Raw genomic sequence first — 20742 nt, 5'->3', positions numbered from 1 at the left:
AGGAAAAATGCAAACGCCCGAATGCTTCTACCTGTGGCTGCTGAAAGCGCGTACAAAACAAATACACAGTAAGACTACAAAATCATTAAACAGTAACAAATTAAGGGTTTAAATGGCCACATAATTGTGTTATTCGCACAGTAAATCTACCTATGTTAATCAGGTTTCTTGGATTGCAGTAAGGGTTTACTTGGCATTTTAGAAATCAGGTTTCTGTGAATAGTTGGGTTATTGAAGCACATGTAAATGTATTAACGTGCTCATACTGGTTAATTAATCTAATCTGCATATCTTTGGAACGTGGAAGACAGCTCAAGTGCTTGGTGAAAACCACCTCAGAGGTACAGATATGAACCTTTGGTTCCTGCATATATGGTTCCTGACGATAGATAGATAGATAGATAGATAGATAGATAGATAGATAGATAGATAGATAGATAGATAGATAGATAGATAGATAGATAGATAGATAGATAGATAGATAGATAGATAGATAGATAGATAGATAGATAGATAGAGTAGTGGCACCAATAGGAGTGTGCCAGCCACCCTACCCAACACAAACAGACACAGAAAGCACAAGTTCAAAGCACACACATTTTTATTTTCTTTTTCTACCTTGTGGGGAACGTATTCCCCATCTCCCACAAGTCTAGCACAGTCCCAAAGGCACAAGCACAATACCACACAAATTCTTTTTCCTCTTCTTCTTTTTACTCCTCCACTCCTCCTGGCAAACGTCATCTCCCTCCTTCTGACCCTGGAGGATTAGCGGTTACTGACCCCTTTTATAAGGCACCCAGAAGTGCTCCAGGTGCTTGTTGACGTACTTCCAGCAGCACTTCCGGGTGTGGTAGAAAAACTGCCCATGAGGGCTCAGCAGCTGCTGCAGCAACCCTTGGTGGTGCCCATGAATTCCAACAGGGCTGCACCAAACTCCAATTCCTATAGAGCCCTGCGGTGCCATCTAGCGCTCTGGGAGAGGTAACGCTCTAGCCTCGCTTGCACCCCGAGTCCTCCCAGTGTGGAGACATCCCGGCCGGGCAAGGGCCCTGACCATCCACCCCAATAGATAGATAGATAGATAGATAGATAGATAGATAGATAGATAGATAGATAGATAGATACTATTAAACCTGATGGAAATTGCAGGGTTACAATAGCAGCTAAAAAATGCACAAAATATACTGTACATATAACCAAAATTATAGGTATTCACTAAGTGTTAGGTGATTAGAATTGCACATACTTATCAGTTACAATTTCACAGTACAGCACTATATATTGCACTTAGTGTTATTGTCTGCTAGACCAGCTCAATAAACTTCAGCTCACTGGGAACAATGCCACCAAAGGGTGACTCATTGCAGAGCCTAAAGGCTGAGTGTACAAACGACTTCACCTAGCACTCCAGGGAACAATGTAGTTGTCTCATTCTGTTACTGAAGGAGCTCCTCTGTTTAGTCACTGTCCAGGACAGTAAGCAGCTTACTGAGTGAGCTCAAGATTCAAGAGGCTGACTCCCAAGATAGGCTGTTGGCATCACCTGCACTAATGCCATTTCCACAGCTCACTGCAGCACTGAAAAATACATTGGCCACTAAAGACTAATAGAAAACATGTAAGAGTGGCCTGTATACACCAAATTACATCAACTTCCTTAAGAAGTAGAGGCATCTTAACTCTTCTTGTATACAGCTTCTGTGTTTGTTCTCCACTGAATCTTGTTGTTCAGATGCACCCTGAGATATATTTAAGTCCTCACCACCTCCACATCTTCACCTTCATTGAGAACAAGGGGTAGAGTGGGCTTGACCCTCCTGAAGTCTACTATTATAATCAATGAGAACCAGGGGCAGAGTTCAATGGCTTCAGAAACTGGAACTGCACCAACATGCCACCATCATCTACTACAGCAGGGCTGCTTTTCCAAATTCAAAATGTAGCAGATTAAAGAAAGGTGCGTGCAGTTACTGTACTTGCCTCCCATTTACCTTTGCTTTCTTTGTGATTTCTCAATTAAAATCAATTTTCTGGTCACAATACTTACTTCTAACAGTTGTTCACTCTATCCAAACAATAGAATGATTGAATGTTTGACTAATTCTCTCATTGTTAAACAAATCAGCCAACATTATTAAAGCTCACAATTAAAATCAAAAGACAATAATTCTGGATAGATGTAAAGAAGTAAGGCAATTTCCTTTTTTCAGCGTCAAGAGGTCTCTGAACAAAATGGTAAAATAAAATCTGTAATTTAAATCTAGTTCTATTTAAGATAATAGAAAGAATAATAAACACTAACTTTAAGAACTCAATCTGAGTTTTAAATTACTGTTTAGAAATGCTTTTTATAATCATTCACTGATTGTAATTCATTTTTCAATATGTATACAGTATATTTCCATGTTACTCTTAGTTTAAAATGATAAGAAAATGTGCAAAGGACAGTTCATCTATCAATACACTCCTGTCTACTTCAGTGTCACAGGGGGACAGGACATATCTCAGAAAATGGGCTCAAGGCATGGATGGGGTAAGAAAAATCATACAAGTTACTTTAGAGTAACTTAACATCTATAAACTCACATAATTCAAATCGGATTTGCATGGGGCTGGCAGCATCCCAGCAACAGTGGATCCAAAGTAGGAAGCGGGCCTGGACAGGGCATCAGTCTTTTGCTATGTCCACCGATGTGCACAATGACTTGCTTCACTCTTAATTCAGTTGATTTTTGTATACAGTACCTTTTGACATTAAATGCAGGTGCAGGGTGCTGTAACAAGATCTCAGATATGAGATGAGTATACATTTTTCAAATAAATACTTACATAAGAGTATATTTTTAAACAGACAATTGTATGGGGCCAATTTACAACTGCCAAGAGAAAAGTCAGACCACCCAGAAAAAAAACCCACACAGATGTAGGAAGGACATGCAAGCTCCACACTGACAACATGCACACATCAGATTCAAACCCAAGATAACAGTAGGGCGACAGCAATACTCAATGTGCCATCATGATATCCTAATTTAATTAAGGCCATTTAAATTATCAGATATTTAGACTAGAATAAGGTTTTGATGTAAAAAGTCAATCTAGCCCAACAAGCCTTACTCTTTTAAAATAATGTAGTGGCTGTAATGGGTCATGCAGTAGTTGGCAATGCTGCCCTTATAACTCTTCAGTCAGAATCCTGTGACAGTCACCGTCTCAGTGGAGTCTGCATCTTCTCCTTGGGCTCAGCTGGGGTTTTCTCCAAAAGCTCCAGTTTTCTTGTTGCACTCTAAGGTCACATATTAGGATGACTGTAGTTTAGCCCAATATGAGTGACTATGTGTGTGCGTGTGTGAGAGCAAGCGAACATTCCCTTCAATGAACTAGTATTAGTTTAAATCTTATTTTATGCATTGTGTAAGAAACTTCCAGTGCAAGTTGCTTAGACACCTTGACCTGGATTTAGACAATCTGATAGATGTGTGAATGCTATAACAGAGGGACCGGCATCCCAACAGAGATGAATGGTGCTTCCTTTCCTGAACAGGATTCCACAATGGAAAGATGTGGATGTACATGCATTCTAGCCTGGTTGGTTGTCGATACCTTTCCCAGCCAGGACGTCATAATGAAAGGTCAAAGGAAGACTGTTTCCTGGAACCATATATTCCCCCCTATACACAGGGTGGCCGCATCCCTGCTGTGGAACTCCCATTTGTACACCCACATTGCATATTGGGAGTTGTAGCTCTGTTGGGGTACTTGGGAGGTGCAGGAGAACACTAATATTGCATTGGGAAGCTTCCACCTGGCCTGGAAGTGCTTCCAATGTGCAGCGCTGAGGCACCGAAAGTAACACTGGGTCCAGCATAAAATAAGCCGCTTCCACTATGTCAGCGAGTCACAGTCAGGCGGCAGCTAACAACATTCACGGAGGTGGAGGAGTGGTGGTGGAAGAAGAGGACCTATTGTGCATTATTATTGTGCTGGACTGATTGAACCGGGTAAAGAAACCATTGTATATCAAACAGCTCCTCCTTATTCTACCTAAAATTGTGTGTTGGTTGAGTTGTGCCTGGTGTTCAGGGCTCTGGGACGCTCACTGGTGGCTAAAACTATTTAACATAACATTCTCAAATGCACTCAAACCCATTTCCGGGAACCACATCCCAGCCAGGCAGCATTAGGCAAGAAACAGGAACCAAGTATGTATAGAGCATCAATTTGTTGCAAGACCAGCTCTTGCAGAACTAATTCTCACAGTCACAAGGTGATCAGTTTGGAATCGTCAATTAACCTAACATGCATAACTTTGGTGATGTATGAGGGAAGTTGGAGCAGAGAAAGAAAAACCTATGAAGACAAGTGGAGATGACACAAGGAGCCAATTCAAACCCAGGACAATGGAGCTGAGAAGCAGAACCAATGACCATTCTACCATTAGGCTGCCATGTTCGCCTGTTTACTAGTAACTCTTGGCTTAGAAAAGTCTTGTTAAATGTAAATAAGTTAATTTCTCAGTAGTAGTGCGAACATAACAATAAAACATCATGTATGATAGTTGACTGTTTAATATTGTTTGGTAAAAGTGTTATGCTGCATTGTTAGGTTTGTGTGGAAGACCACCGAATGGGAAGAGTGTCAGATGGCTCCACTTCTCAGCCCCTTTGATCGCCGCCAAAATAATCACTCAATGCTGTGCGGAGGTGGGATCCAGATGAGGGAAAGATACTGTGTGCAAAGTCCAGATGACCCACGCACGTCACATAAAGAAGGTAGGACAATAATGATATCTAGTAAATTTTTAAGAAGAACCTTATAATGTACTATAAAATATTGGTGAAAATGTCATAAATGGCATTGCTAATATGCCAGTGCCTATAGGAGAGGAGGGAGAGTAGATTGAAGGAGGAGAAGCTGTGCACAGAGGATTCTCCCGCTCTCTTTCATACACTTGTCCAGAGGTTCTCAAAAGGTTGTATTTACTTTATAGTGTTGGAAAGAACACTTTACACCCGTCAAGATTCCTTGTCACTTATATTTACTGAACATTCATTAAAGTTAATGGTACAGCATTAAGCATGAGACATCAAACATTAAAGAAAGGGAAAAATAATAAGAAATAATTTACATTTGTAGATAACTGGCTGTCCACATGTCATATGCCCAGAATTCATCTCTTTCAAATTCTTGCTCAGCATTGCTTGTCTCTCTGGCTTGCCCCATAACCCTCTGCAGGGAGCAGACAGCTCACACTTGACTTCTTTAACAAGCATAGTGAATTATTGTACTTGTTAAAAAAGTAAATTGTATTTCAGCTCTCATATAAAAAAATGACTTGTTCTGCCTTGCTTTTTTCCACACCCTGTATTACAACATGAAATCTTATAAACTGAGAGAAACTGAAATATTCTTCCAATCGACACACATTCAATTATTTCCTGAAGACACCAATATGATAGTGGCCATAAACTTCACTTTTCAATATCTCATAGTTTTAATATTGCATGGATCAATAATACCCCATGATAAACTCATTCCCTACCAATGCAAGGCTTGTTCCTGCTTAATGCCATTTATTTCCGGACTACATTCAAGCCCCCTGTGACTTTGGGCAAGCTAAAGTGGGTGAAGAAAATGAATGAATGTAACAATAAACTATTGTGCTCTCAATATCATTTATAAATGTGAGACATTTCAGAATCCTAGGGAAAAAAAATAGTTAAACTCATCCCCGTGATTGAGACATTGTGCTCAAGTGAAGTGTAATTGCATTGATTGCTCTCTGTAAGCTCTGTTATTATGCCAGCTATAAAACACAAGGTATGAGTGTCTATCAGGCTTTTCAGTTTACAATTGCCTTTTAAAATGAATAACCATTACTGAAGCCAGCACTTGGATCAAGGTCTTTACATGTATCAAGGATACTGAAGATGAAATCACATTTTTGTTTTGCCCTAATTAAAGAACACCCAAACTTTCCTTAGTGAGAAGTATTGGGAGATTCCCTGTTTAATTCATTAAAAACTGGGGCAATGTTCAAACTACAACACTTCATTTAAAAGCACAGAGATTAGGCTCTGTCAATACTACCCCTGAAAACAGAGACTTTTGAAAATGTTACTTCTGAACTATTTAGCCCTGATACTTCTTAAAAGTCAAGCTAAGTGCACTTTTTCGCCAACAATTGAGTGTTTTTCATTGCCTTTGCCAATTTTTGAGTGTCTCTGTTGGAAAGGTTAGGCTGCATGATAAGAAAATGTTTTTCAGGGAAATTGAGGCCCAAGCAAAATACAATCTCTATGTGTTTATGGTGCAGTGAGATAATCAACAATATTTTTATAAATTGTGATTTCACAATATCCTCCAAAGCCACACAAACCTAACAATCTGGGGGCTGAATGAAGACCTAAGTTCAGCATTGTGTGAGAGTACAGTTATCTTGGAACACATCTTATCATTATGCAGGACAGCATTGGTAGAAGGGAGATATTGCTGGAAGTATGACATCACCGATGGGACTTTTGGAGAAGGCAGATTAAAGACGCAAGAAAATCCAGGGAGAATCGGGGCTTATCCAGTTTATTAGGAGTGGACAGAACCCTCTTAACACCAGTGACTGTGGCCTGGTAGGGACAGACATAGATTGGAAGGTGATGTTGTTTTTCTTGCAGCAGCTAACCTTTCCAAGGAATATAGTCAATATGGTGCTAAAGCCAGATTTGTTCATTTGCTAAAACCATAATTATGCTGGAATTGTCAGTCCCTTGTGAATAGAGTTTAGGGGAGTCGTGTGAGAGAGTACTTCACAAATATCAGCCAATGGTTGAATGGACAGAAGGTGAAGTGCCAGGCACTGGAGGTTGGAGTTAGAGGTTTTCCAAAGCAATTGCTATGGAGAGAATTGAAGACTGCACACTAGAGTGCAGCAGCTCACCTTGCTTAGGTCATTCCTGATCTCTTCAGCTGGCTCACCTTGTGGAAGGTGTTGTGGTAACACTGAAACAGCTAATGAAAAAGGATTAATACGTGGAAGAGACAAGAAGCAACTTTATAATCCAGCTATGTGTAAATAAATGGTAGTTTTAAATAGATGGTGTACACATTTATGCATTAATTTTACTGTTTGAGCTTTGTGGTAGTTACGTTGTATATCTAGCTGTTGTTAAAATTTGTGGAATATCCATATCTATCTATCTATCTATCATATAGTGCCTTTCTATCTATCTATCTATCTATCTATCTATCTATCTATCTATCTATCTATCTATCTATCTATCTATCATATAGTGCCTTTCTATCTATCTATCTATCTATCTATCTATCTATCTAAATGTATTATTATCTGTTGTGTGTGTTTAACTGACACCTTTACTTAAGATGACTTATACTCTATATTAGGATTCAGTACAATTGTGTACACATTTCAACATAAAATGCTTTCATAATTTTAGATTTTTTACACACTCCAACATACCTCATAAAAGTAAAGCAGAGTCTATGTGCAGTTAATACAGTTTATCTTTTACTTTTTCTTTTTCCTTGTCATATGTAGTTAGTTATATTTGTGCAGTGACTTATCTCGGATAGAAATTTCAGTGATGGGATAGACATCCAGCTGTCAGGACCACTATGGGCAACTATGAAGTGAGAAATTGTCCAGTATTGGCTTACCTTTGCTCAGTTTTATGGGTATCCTGATCATTAAGGTCACTTTTAAAAAGAGGCTTACTAACTAGGAAATAATAACCAAGAATCTTTGAATTATAGCAGCCTAATTTTTACTTTAAAATTCGACTGCTAAATGAATTTAAAATAAAATATTTGACACGGGGTGATGTTTTTTTTCCCCATTTCCAGACAACAAGGCAAAACTGCACTTAAAAGCATTTAGTGAATATTTGTGTACTCTCTGTAGAGGATCGTTATGTACCAGTCCTTAATGTTGGTTCATTTCCAGGTTTGTTAACAGGATGTGCTTGGCATGGAGGTCTTTCAAAACAGAACTATTAATTAAGCCTGAATGTCCACTGTGAGTCAACAACAATCTTTTTTAGCAACAGTGCAACTGAAGCTGAAGCCATAAAACACACCACTCTTTCATGTAAGAGAGGCCGTTTGGAATTTTGTTTTTCCGTTTAAATAATGAGAGCTTCATTGTAGGTTTGTTTACCTGCTTTCGCCCAGTTCATTGAGTAATCAGATCAGCCCATCTTGGCTGTTGTTCTGTCTCTATAATACATTAGCGGGCCTCCTGCCTTGTTTCTCGTGCTGCTGAGTACAATCCTGAACTAAATGAGTTTTTCCACTTTTGAAAACTGAGCCTCATGGGTGTCTCAGTAATCTTTTTTGTTCTAAGCCTTACTAGTTTTTAACTGACATTTTGCTGTATTTCATCATTCTAAGAACACTATGACCATTAAGTCTGGATGTGGGCTGATGACTATGAACAGCTAATCTTTTATTTCATGTCATCTTCTTTGCACACTGATTCCCAGCACCCCTAACTTTCACTCTTTTATAAATGCAATCTTTTTCGGTGATAGCCTATGTTCCTTCCCACTTTTCTCCATGCAGTAAGAAGAAATTATCCTTTGTTTTCCATCACAGTAGGCGCAGGACACAAACTTTTATCAGACAGCTGGGTTTCATAGCATCTTCAGCATTGATCTGTGATGGCAAAAGGGAAAGCCTGCAGAGTGCATGCAGATTACTTGCATTCCAGTGGCTCTAGAAGAATTGAAATTACATGGCTTGTAGTTTTTGCCTCAATCATCCATGTGTTCCATTTGCAGGCTTTGATCAATCATCCACACCGCGTGATACCCAATGCTCTACAGTTAACGTTTACAACCTAGAAGATTTTCTCTGTGGAAAAATGTCACTTTTTTAAATCGTTTTAGACAGATGTCCATTTAGCTCACTTTTACATTTCCATAATCACCCCCAGTCACATTTTCATATTTTTGCTGAATGTTGTATGTAAAATGACTTGCTGTACAAAATAAAAGTGCATAATGCATTTACTTTCCATTTTTTTCTGTAATTGAAATGAATGGCTCAATCAGGGTCACGCAGAAGTGAAAAGGGTTTCTGTGTGGTGTACCGTCCAGTGTATTTACCACTAAGCCACTCTGTCTGCTTGCAGTGTGTTGCATTCATTCAAATGCGCAAAACCCAATCTCTAACATGAACATTCTTTAAAAGACATGTCACTGATTTTGACAACTACAATTTACCAGTAGTCATCTTAAAAGAATGCATGCAAAGTCCAGAGTGCCTGTGCAAAGTTTGAGAGAACAGCCAAACTCTGCATGGAAGAGAAGACTGAGAGGCTATAAAGTCAAAAGTCAAAGCAAACTTTATTGTCATCTCAACCATATACAACTATACAGATAGACGAAATCGCAAAGCTCAGGATCCACAGTGTAACAACATGAAGAGCAAATAATAAATTAAAAATAGAATTAATATTAAAATGTAAAATTAAAACACAAACAAGACATTGTGCAAAGACAAGACAAATAAGTAGCAGCAATATTGACGTGTAGCAAGCAATATGAACATTGATGCAATGTATGGTATTTGCAATCTAGATACATAAATACAGTCAATAGATATGTAATATAATAAATAAATAATAGATATAGATAATACAGAATTTATCAGTGTATGATAATAGTTGTTTAAGAAATGTGTAGACAATGACAGGTCAGAATGTTTCACAGCAGAAGGATATCAAGAATGTCAAAATACTTAAAGGTCAGTATGAGATTTTCAGTTCTTTTTTTACATGCACACTAGTCTTTACAGGAAAGTGGTTTGCATGTATAAAAGTTCTGTTTTTAGAGGTGGTTGAGGCAGTGGGGAAGATCCCAGGTGGCAGCATGGTGTTAAGGAGTCTGACAGCTTGGGGGTAATAACTATCCTGCAGCTTTGCAGATCTGGCTTTGACACTGCAGTATTGTCTCTTGGATGGCAGAAGTGTGAAAAGTCCATGTGAGGGGTGTAAGGGGTTCTGCACAATGCTGCAGACCTTGAGGACACTGCGTTTGTAAAATATGTCCTGTAGTGAAGGGAGAGGCACCCTAATAATGTTCTCTGCTGTCTTCACTATCCTTTGCAGGCGCTGACGGTCAAATATGTTGCAGTTGCCATACCAGACAGTGATGCAGCTGGGCAGAACACTCTCAATGGTGCCTCTGCAGAACATGTTTGCAGAATTTTTAAATGTTAAATTTTTTGACTAATTTTTCTTATTTGCCCAATTCCCTTTATTTTAGAGCCATGTTGGGGATAGGGCTAGACCTTTGATGAAATTCCATTTTATTACAGAACATTAGAACATTATGTAGCAAGAGCAAGCCATTCTGCACAACGAGCTTGTCCAAAAATAACATCAAGTCAAGATTTGAAGTTCCCTGAAGTTCTACTCTAAGCACATTACTTGGTAATTTATTCAATTTGTCTACGGATGTTTGTGTGAAGGAAAACTTTCTAACATCTATGTGTAAGAAGGGGCCTGAGCTTCCTCGAAAGCCTACATATTGTAATCTTTTTAGTTAACCAATAAAAGGTGTAATTTTGCTTGACTTCTCATAACATCTGTGTGAAATCTGCGCTTAGTAAATTTCTAACCATGACCCTTTGCTTCTATTGTAGAAATTATTTTAAAGTAACAACTAGGATCTCCAGTACTAATTTCTTTTATAATTAAAAATCTTCAATCGTGTCCCCTGTTAATCACTGTTTGCTGAAAAGGCTCAACTCCTTCTACCTCTCCTCATACATTATACCTCTCAATCCCAGAATCATTTGTCATTATTGTCTGAAGTTTTTCTAATCTATCTATCTATCTATCTATCTATCTATCTATCTATCTATCTATCTATCTATCTATCTATCTATCTATCTATCTATCTATCTATCTATCTATCTATCTATCTATCTAATTTTGCTATGTCTTTTTTGTAATATGTTGACCAAAACTAAACACAGTACTCCAAGTGAATCCTCACTAGTGCATTATAAAGCTTGAGTATAACCTTTCATGACTTGTTCTCCACACATTGAGTTTTATAACCTAACATCCTATTAGCTTTCTTGATCACTTTTGCACACTGTCTGGATGTGGATTGTGATGAGTCCACTGTGACTCCTAAGTCCTTCTCATAAGGGATACTTTCAAATTTCGGACTTTCTATTGTGTATTTAAATCTAACATATTTACTTCCTACATGTAACAGATTACACTTACTTAAATTACTTCTGCTACAATCTGCCCATGCCTGTATGCTGTCCAAGTCTCTCTGTAACTATTAAGCTGATTCTGAATTATCATCATGCATACTTAACCATTTGTTGATTATATTCTTGTCCAGAAGCGGCTTCAAACACTGACCCCTGAGGAACACCACTTTTAGCATCACAAAATTCTGAAATAGTTCCTCTCACCATAACGCCTTGTTTCCTGTGTTTCAGCGAATTTTGTACCCTACACAGCACACCATGAATGCCCACCTTTAATGTGGCACCTCATCAAAAGCCTTCGTAATATCAAGATAAATAATATGCATATGCAGCTCTTTTATCATATACTTTTGTTGCTTTCCCATAGAATTCTATGAGTAGCATATTAGTGACATACAATCTGAAGCCATGTTGACTATATTGTCTAATACTCTTGTTCTAGAGATATGTTGTTCAAACTTTTTCTTAATAATTTCTTCCATTAATTTACCTGTGATGTGCATTCATTTTACTGGCCTATAGTTACTTGGATCATCCCAGTCACCCTTTATATATACAATACAATTTATTTTTATTTAGCCCAAAATCACACAAGAAGTGCCACAATCAGCTTTGACAGCCCCCCAGCCTTGACTCTCTAAGAAGAGAAGGAAAAACTCCCCCATCCAAAAAAAACCTAGTAGGAAAAAAAAAAACGGAAGAAACCTAGGGAAAGGCACTTCAAAGAGAGACCCCCTTTCAGGTAGGTTGGGCGTGCAGTAGGTGTCAAAAAGAAGGGGGTCAATACAATACAATACACAGAGCAAAACACAAGTATCCCTCAACACAGTATAATAGTAAAATAAAAATAAGAGCAGAATTTAACAGTAGATGATATCCCATAATACGATTTGGATTTGTTTAGAGTCCTGGAGACTTCGGCCATCAAGTTGCCTCCTCCCTATTGGCCATTGAACAGGACAGGACGGGATATAACAGGATAATATTTGTTAGCCTCCAGTCTATAGGAATTGCCCCACTGTGCAGAGATTTTCCAAAAAATATGTGCCTAAAGTTTATGTATGAACTCATAAACGTCCTTAAACACTCAAGGAAAAATGTTATGTGGCCCTGGTGATTTGTTAGATTTCAATTTATTTAAACCAAGCAGTGCTTAAATCTGTACAACAACAACAACAATTTATTTCTATAGCATATTTTCTTACAAAGAATGTAAGTGAAAGTGCTTGTCATAGAAATAACTGCAAGAAAATAAAACGGTTATAATTTCTACAATTACAGGACACAGTCATACTTCTGGAAGAACCAAAATACTGAAAGAAAAAACCCACATGAATGCAGGATGGGCCTGTGAATGTGGTCGACTCTGACAAGCATACCACCACCCTTGACACAGATGCAGGTCCTAGTGTTGGTTGCTCCCTTTCCATAGCACCACAAGAGGCGAGACTTTATTAGGAATTTAATGAAGGAGAGTGTTTTCTGTCTTAAGTGACTGTTAGGCTTTCAGACCATGAAGGGATCAGTCATACACGTGGACATTATACCACAGGTTCACTCACTTGAGGACCGTTGCACATATTCCACTACATACTACAGACAATGTGGTGAGTGGCCCAGTGGAAACACACAGAACAGGATGATGAGGGTGGTACAAGACAAGTCCAGAGGTCTCATTTATAAAACTTTGCATAGATTTGAGCATGAAAATAGGTATACAACAAATACAGGAAATGTTTACACCAAAAAAAAATCAGATTTTTAAAACACCTTATAAATATGCACATGTGAATGTCCCTCGAAACCCACATTGTTACCGCCCTTATGCTAATCAACCTTGTACAATACAATCACAATGCTCTTCCTTCACTAGCTGATAGAGAAGCCTCTCTAATGAGATAATAATAATAATAATCATCATCTTCATCATCATCATCATCATTTTATTTATATAGCTTTGTTCCCATACTCATACAGGGGTTTGACTGAAAGAAGAGAGTCAAAAAAAAGAAAGGATTAAGAGAAAAGAGAAAAGATACAATGTTAGAAAGTGGCAGAACCAGCCCACTAAATGATGGGGAGCTAACATATTTAAGGCAACTCAGGGAGACCGTAGGGATTTGTTTTTCCTGTGTATTTGTTTTGAACTCTGCTGTTCATTTTTCTCCTCATTTCTTCCTTGTGCGCTTCATTTATAACAAAGGCACACTTTTTTATGACTTGTGGCTTTTGATAGAGTTTAGGGACAGCTCAAGGTAACCCCTGTTCTTCCATGACATTCAGTGACCGTGGCTCAGTTTTCCAGCCACAGGTGTTTTTTTTTTAACACAACCAGAGTACTGCTGTTATGTCTGCTAGGGTTATTTCCTTATTTTTTTATTCATTGTAAAAACTTTAATGAAAAAATCCTTATTTTATATAGCTCCTATGACTGATAGCACCATTGTACATTTGTTTTAATGCATCGCCGAATATATAATACAATTTGTGAAACGCAAGATAGTTCAAATATGTGATAAATAAGTGGAAAGTATTGAGACACCTGGATTCACGAAGCCCAGATATTAAAATGTGAAAGTAAATGTACAGTAGCGTTAACCAGACAGCTTAGCATTGTATGACAGACATAAACAAGGTAGCGTTAAAAGAAGTCAAACACAGGAACAGGGCTAAAATGGAAGACTTGAATGTTCTATGGGGTGACTTCGGCTGTGGGCTGGCACCCTGCCCAGGGTCTGTTTCCTGCCTTGCGCTCTGTGTTGGCTGGGATTGGCTCCAGCAGACCCCCGTGACCCTGTAGTTAGGATATAGCAGGTTGCATAATGGATGGAAGGATGGGGTGATTTTTGTAGACTAATTTTCTTTCCTTTTGATACCATATTTTGGTGCAATACATTTATAAGGACAATTTTTGTACATATGTTAAATAAAGACATGAACACTACATGAGTATGCCATTAAGCAGAATGTCTGATTTTGCGATTTGCATTGTAAATTAGACAAATGCATTTCCATTTAAAAGCATTCTAGGTGCAGTAATCAAACTGAATATAATAAATATTTTACAGCTTTTGTTGATGTCTTATGAGTCTTCCCTATTTGTTTTTCACTCATTTTCTGTAATTATGCAGAAACAATGGGTATTTCCATTTAGCAGTTTTAAAAATTAAAGGTTTTGCCCCTCATTTATCATTGGAATGTGTTTGCATGCCACAATTAGTGCTTTCAAGCTTTATATAGAATGTAGAAAAGTAAAGTCTGGCTTAAAAAAATGCTATAATGTGGTACAGAACGATGACTTTGATTTTGTGTGCTGGGTCACTAGGAGATTGTTATAACATGTGTAACCATGGACGTGTCTCACACATGTACAACTATCAATTATCAGCTAACAACTACCAGCTTGTAGGAAACATTCACCTGTCTGTTACTGAACGTATTTGATCCAGGTCAGGTCTGCACGAGTATTGGAAGAAAGGCTGGCTTATTGCAGAACACACACACACACACACACACACATAAACATAGGCTCAGTCAAATAGTCAGTAATTTAACATGTATGAGTCTGGAATGCAGGAAGAAAACAGAAATACCCACAAAAAAAGCCAATGCTTACATGAGGAATTTATTTTTCAAGTGTTTATGGTCACTCCATGAAGATAAATGTCCCATCATTTGTTCAAGATTTACCCTTACAAGGATGTTCTTTTTTTTTGAAAAACACGTTTTGAAATAACAGCTGTGGTCAGCTGAACTAATTCCCTTCATAATTTTCAACCCTTCAGTCATGTCACCTCTTAATATCCATTTGTTTAGGTCTTTTGTAAACATCACACATTCAGTGACAGGGCTGTAATTTTCCATGTTCTCTTACAACAATTCTGAAATACAGTAAACAACTGTAGCAACTAGCATGTCTGGTCCCTCTTAATCAAACATATGTCAAGTGATTGAGTAGGCTAATGCCTTTTTTTTGAAATTCCAATACAGAAATCCTAAATACGGTGTTAGCGCACAAAAAGTAATCAAACAGAAGAATTCTGAATGAGCTACTGGTGACCAAAGTTGAAAGCTGTTAAGTCTGGGCAGACCATAGCTCTATCTTAATGGCCTGGTGACTGTCTGTCACAACCCAAGTCTACTTTTCAGTCAACAGAACTAATTTGATTGTAACAAGCAGTTAACACAATACCCAAATGCTTTGGTCTGTGGACCATACTAACAGTTTAAGTCAAGTCAAATTATTGTCACATCACTTAATACCAATGTACGAGTGAGTGAAAGATTTATGTGCATGGTCCACAGCAGTTTTACACATCAAACAATACACATACTATATTTAAATATCAACGCAATCATACACTATACAAAATAAAATCATTACATAAATAACAGACACACCAACAGTTTATACACTATACAATGCAGACAAATAACAGAAAATAGTTATAGTGCAATGGAGTGTAGAGATAAAGGAACAGCAACATGAATGTGGAGTGCCAATCACTATGTAGATTCCAGCATCCTAGCAATGTGATAGGAGAAACTGTACAACAGCCTGGTTGTCCAGGACGTGATACTACAGTATTGTCCACCTGAAGGTAATATTGTGAACAGTTCATGACTCCGATAAATGGGGTCTTTTACGATTTTCCTGCCTTTCTCTAGACACCTCCTAACCAGTGCTTGAAGTGGGCTGGTACTCAAGAATTTCTACTTAATGTACTGCAAATGCTTCTTAGCATACTGACAGCACTTATAGCTTCACAGGACAAATTGCCACTGCTCCTTGTCTGAATTGTAGTGTATTGCATAAACAGTAGACAGTATCACTTCTAAATAGTATTATCACCAGTAATTTGGTGTCTCCACATGAAAAATTAGAAAAATCATTTCTTATGATTTGTTCAGCAGAATGCATGACTTTCGGCAAGACTTGGCGGTTGAGGGCACTGCCAGTCCCCATACCATGTGATGATGCTTGCAATGGTGCAGGCGTAAAATGATTGGAGGGTGCGTTGGTCAGGGCTAGCCCCAATCATTTTACACCTGCACCATTGCTCTTTGTCAACTTAAACCTGGAAGTGTTCTTAATGAAACCGAGAATGAGCTGAGAAAATGAGGACACCCATAGTCAGCAAGGAGTAAGATGCAAGTGCTTTTATTGCAAACCAAACAATGAAGTTTCCAAAGTGATCACATTCTTCCAGTAAATAAATAATCCATAAAATCAGTGTCTGTCAATGAGTTAAAATTCATGAATGAATCAGATGATAAAACTGGAATAAAACCATGCAGTCATCTGGTACTTTTCTGTTCTTTCTTCCTCTCCCCTTCTGAGCCCAGCATGTATTCTTTCATTGTCTCCTTGCTTCATTACTCTCGTCCTGACTGCTCCCATCGGCATCTGCCAAAATGCTCCAAGCCACCTGTCCCTCCAAATTCAACTTCACTCTCCTAGCATCTTCAGCATCCCTAGTAGAGCACCACCACCATTATCATCATTATCATCATCATCATGCCCTGCTCCTCTATAATTGTTCAGCGGTGGACTATCCACCTGGAATGTCAGTCCTCTTTGGCGCTACTGACCCCTCTGCCTCTTCTCTCTAATACTTTCTCAGGCACTCCATACTGCCCTCTCACTCATGGTTCTCTCCTTGTCCTGTTTGGATTTCTCCTCTGTTTCCTTCGCAGGCTTCTTTATATATACACTTTCAAAGGATGTGCAGGTGTGCTGCCCCCAGAGTGCTAATGAGGTAATCACACGTGAATGCACGCTCAGCCATTTACACATCAAAGTCACCCCCCTGCACTACCACACATACCACACATACCTACACTCTGATTAAGCCTGAGCGCATAATTATTTATTTAACTAGGGGGCTCCGCACCCTGCTCGCTTCGCTCACCCACCCCCGTGTTTGGTTTACCAGATATACAATACAATACAATTTATTTTTTGTACAGCTCAAAATCACACAAGAAGTGCCGCAATGGGCTTTAACAGGCCCTGCCTCCTGACAGCCCCCTGGCCTTGACCCTCTAAGAAGACCAGAAAAAACTCCCAAAAAACCCTTGTTGGGAAAAAATGGAAGAAACCTTGGGAAAGGCAGTTCATAGAGAGACCCCTTTCCAGGTAGGCTGGGTGTGCAGTGGGTGTCAAAAAGAAGAGGGTCAATACAATACAGCACAATACACAGAACAGAACAAATCCTCTATACAGTATAAAAATAAAAATTCTAGAAGTACGGAGTAGAATTTCACATGAGATGATATCACATAATATGATTTGGATTTGTTTTAAGTCCTGGAGACCTCATTCTTCAAGCTGCCTCCCCCATTTTGCCATTCCACATCTGAAATAGAGCTAATCTGATGAAAGGACCCCTCTTTCCCACGATTCCTGTGATCCTCCGTCAGGGATGACTTTACCTTAGGCAGGCAATATACAATTTAAAGAGATTGTTATTTTCTTGGGAATCAGTAAACAAGTGAAAAGCACACCCTAACAAGAATTTTTGTCATTGCTGGGAATTTTAATCAAGCAAATCTTAAGAAGGTACTTCCCAGATTTTATCAACATGTAAACTGCAAAACTAGAGGGGAAAACATCTTAGATAATAATTGATGTGTTGGCTAAACCAACTGGCAGGAATTTTAAAATATGGTCTGATTGTGCCATGTCCCAGCTCCAGGAATACTTTGAACACACAGATTGGAATATATTTTTCCAATTGGGTGGTGTGGACATGGCCCGGACACAGGCAGGCAGACATGTTGTAACTTCACCACCACACGTTTATTTACACTATGTACAAGATTAAAGTGCACACACAAAACCCCAAAAAGTCCCCAAAGTCCTGGCCACACAATGCCTTCACTCTTCGGGCCGCCTCCACTCTCTCTCGTCTCTGACCTGGTCCTTCTTCCACCCGACTCCAGCCTCGAATGAAGGGAGGTGGCCCCTTGTATCCACACCCGGATGTGCTCCAGGTGCTCCCCGGCAATCACCATCCGACACGCCCTAGTGTGGCGGAAGTGCCGGCTGTTCTCCCGGAAGCTCTCTGGGTGTCCCTGCTTCTCTTCCCCCCAGCACTTCCTGGTGTGGCGGAAGTGCTGAGGTCCAGGGTTCCCAAGGCATTGAGGCGCCCTCTGGCGGTGACCACGGGCCCCTACAGGATTGGGCTTCCAAGCCCTCTACCCGTGGCCCCCAAAGCAACCAGGGTGGCGGCCCCCACGTGATCCAGGGCGGGCATAGACCCTCTTCCGGTCCTTCTAGGCGTCCTGGCCAGGCCGTCGCCCCTGGTATCCCTGACAGTGGACTTAGAAACATATACTTCATCCGTGCTCTCATATATTAATAACTGTGTGGACCATGTCACTTTAACAAAAGGATCAGGTGTACCCAAATGAGAAAATGTGGATGAATAATGAAGTCAAACAGCTACTCAATGTGAGTGACACAGCCTTTAAATCAGGAGACACCTCAGCCTATAGAGTTGCTATAGTTAATCTCAAAACAGGCATCAGGTCGGCAAAACTTAAGTACAAATAGCAGATTGAGGAGGACTTTGACAGTAACTCCAATCCACAGCAGATGTGGAAAGGCATAAACCAGTCTCCAGTCAGCTTCAAACTGCCAGAAGACTCACTGCCTCTTGCTCTATATACAGGTATACAAGGTACAACGGGCACTGAATAGCATCAACATAAGGAAAGCAGCAGGTCCTGATGGTGTGTAAGAACATTTGCTCCAAGTCTGAGCTGACCAAGTAGCAGAGGTATTTACACAGATATTCCACCTCTCTCTCCTTACGTATAGTCCCCTTGTACCTGAAATTCACAACCACATTGCCTGTTCCAAAAAATCCTATGATAGCCTGTCTTAACGACTATCGACCAGTCGCTCTCTCACCACTGAAATCGCAAAGTGTTTTGAATGACTGGTAGTCAGTCACATTAAAGACTTTGTCATAGATGATCTAGACCAACACCAGTTTGCCTACTGGACAAACAGATTGACTGAGGATGCCATCTGAAATTGCTTTGCATTCTGCCTTCTTGCTCCTTGAAAAGCCCAGTGCCTACATTAGGATGCCCTTTGTTGACTACAGCTCGGTGTTTAAAACCATCATACCTAGTCAACTGATGAACAAATTCCATGCATTAGGACTAACTCCCTTTATATCCAACTGTTTAGTAGATATTCTCACCAACCATCCCCAGTCTGTCAGGTTGGACAAGCACACATCCTCCATTCGCAACATAAACACTGGTGTACCACAGGACTGTATGCTAAGCCCCCTTCTCTACATTCTTTTTACCCATGACTGTAAACCCATCCACAAATCAAACACTATTGTTAAATCTGCAGACGATATGACTGTCATTGTGCTCATATCAAACAACGATGAAGCTGCATATAAGGAGGAAGTTCATAATTTGATAGAGTGGTGTGACACCAGCAACTTGGTCTTAAATGCCAAAAGACCAAAGAAGTCATTGTGGACTTTAGGACCACTAAAAAGATCTATTGCAGTACAGTAAAAGTAAAGTAGAGTTTGTATAGACAGTCTCCAGCTTTAGGTTTCTAGGAGTTACCATCATGGAGGACTTTTCCTGGGTTGACAATACTTCAGTGGTAGTAGGCAAAGTACAAGAACACCTCTACTTTCTGAGAAAGCTAAGGAGAGCTGTTGGTCACCTTTTACAGATGCACCATACAGAGCATTCAAACTGCCAAAAAAGCCCTGCAGCGAATCGTAAAAACAACACAGGAAATTATTGGCATTGAACTGCCATCACTTGAACACCCACACAAGACTCGATGTGTGAGAAGGGCTAATAACATCATCATGGATGTCACTCTTCCTGGACCTAACTTGTTTAAGGTCCTTCCATCAAGCAAGCACTTCAGATCAATATGTACACGTAAAAATAGACTAAAACATAGCTTCGTTCTAACTGCTATAAACTTGAATTCCAATATCTCCTCAGCCTGAGATCATTTTTCATTGAAGATGTACAATAAGTTATGTAGGTGATGCGTAATATACTGCTTACTAACATGTACAATAATAATCTGTGCTGCTATACATTTATGCAATAATAATCCATCCTGGTTACTTGAATATTTAACATTGTATATGTCATCTTGCTGATATTTGAAACATATTTTCTATGATTTATATGTTTCTAGTTCTTATTTTTAATTTATTTTTTGTATTGCTATCTATCTGATCTATTTGCCTTTTGGATTTTAAATGCATCTTGGGGTTGCCACAAAAGTAATTTCACTGTGTTATACAAATGCTTCAACTTAAAACTGCTCACCCTTTCCTCAGTAACATCATTGATGGTGTTAGGGGAGTGTATGCCTCTTTTCTTACTGAGGACCACTATTATCTCCTTGGCATTGGTCACTTTGAGGAAGACACCAGAGTGTCAGGGCTCTGTTTTCCTCCCTGTATTTGGTCTTGTTGCTGCCGG

General features: G+C 39.3%; 1 protein-coding gene across 2 annotated transcripts in view; it reads left to right on the top strand.

Moving 5' to 3' along the window:
* thsd7ba (thrombospondin, type I, domain containing 7Ba) overlaps positions 1-20742 on the top strand; it is a 1045844-nt gene that overhangs the window by 483695 nt on the left and 541407 nt on the right. For both annotated transcript variants that reach the window (XM_039757380.1, XM_039757379.1), the window contains exon 6: positions 4609-4775. In XM_039757380.1, the coding sequence (XP_039613314.1) occupies positions 4609-4775 (167 nt within the window). The remainder of the gene's footprint in view (positions 1-4608; positions 4776-20742) is intronic.

The sequence above is a fragment of the Polypterus senegalus genome, chromosome 6 (assembly GCF_016835505.1).
Source record: "Polypterus senegalus isolate Bchr_013 chromosome 6, ASM1683550v1, whole genome shotgun sequence".
Lineage (NCBI taxonomy): Eukaryota > Metazoa > Chordata > Cladistia > Polypteriformes > Polypteridae > Polypterus > Polypterus senegalus.
This window is presented reverse-complemented; position numbering and strand designations above follow the sequence as displayed.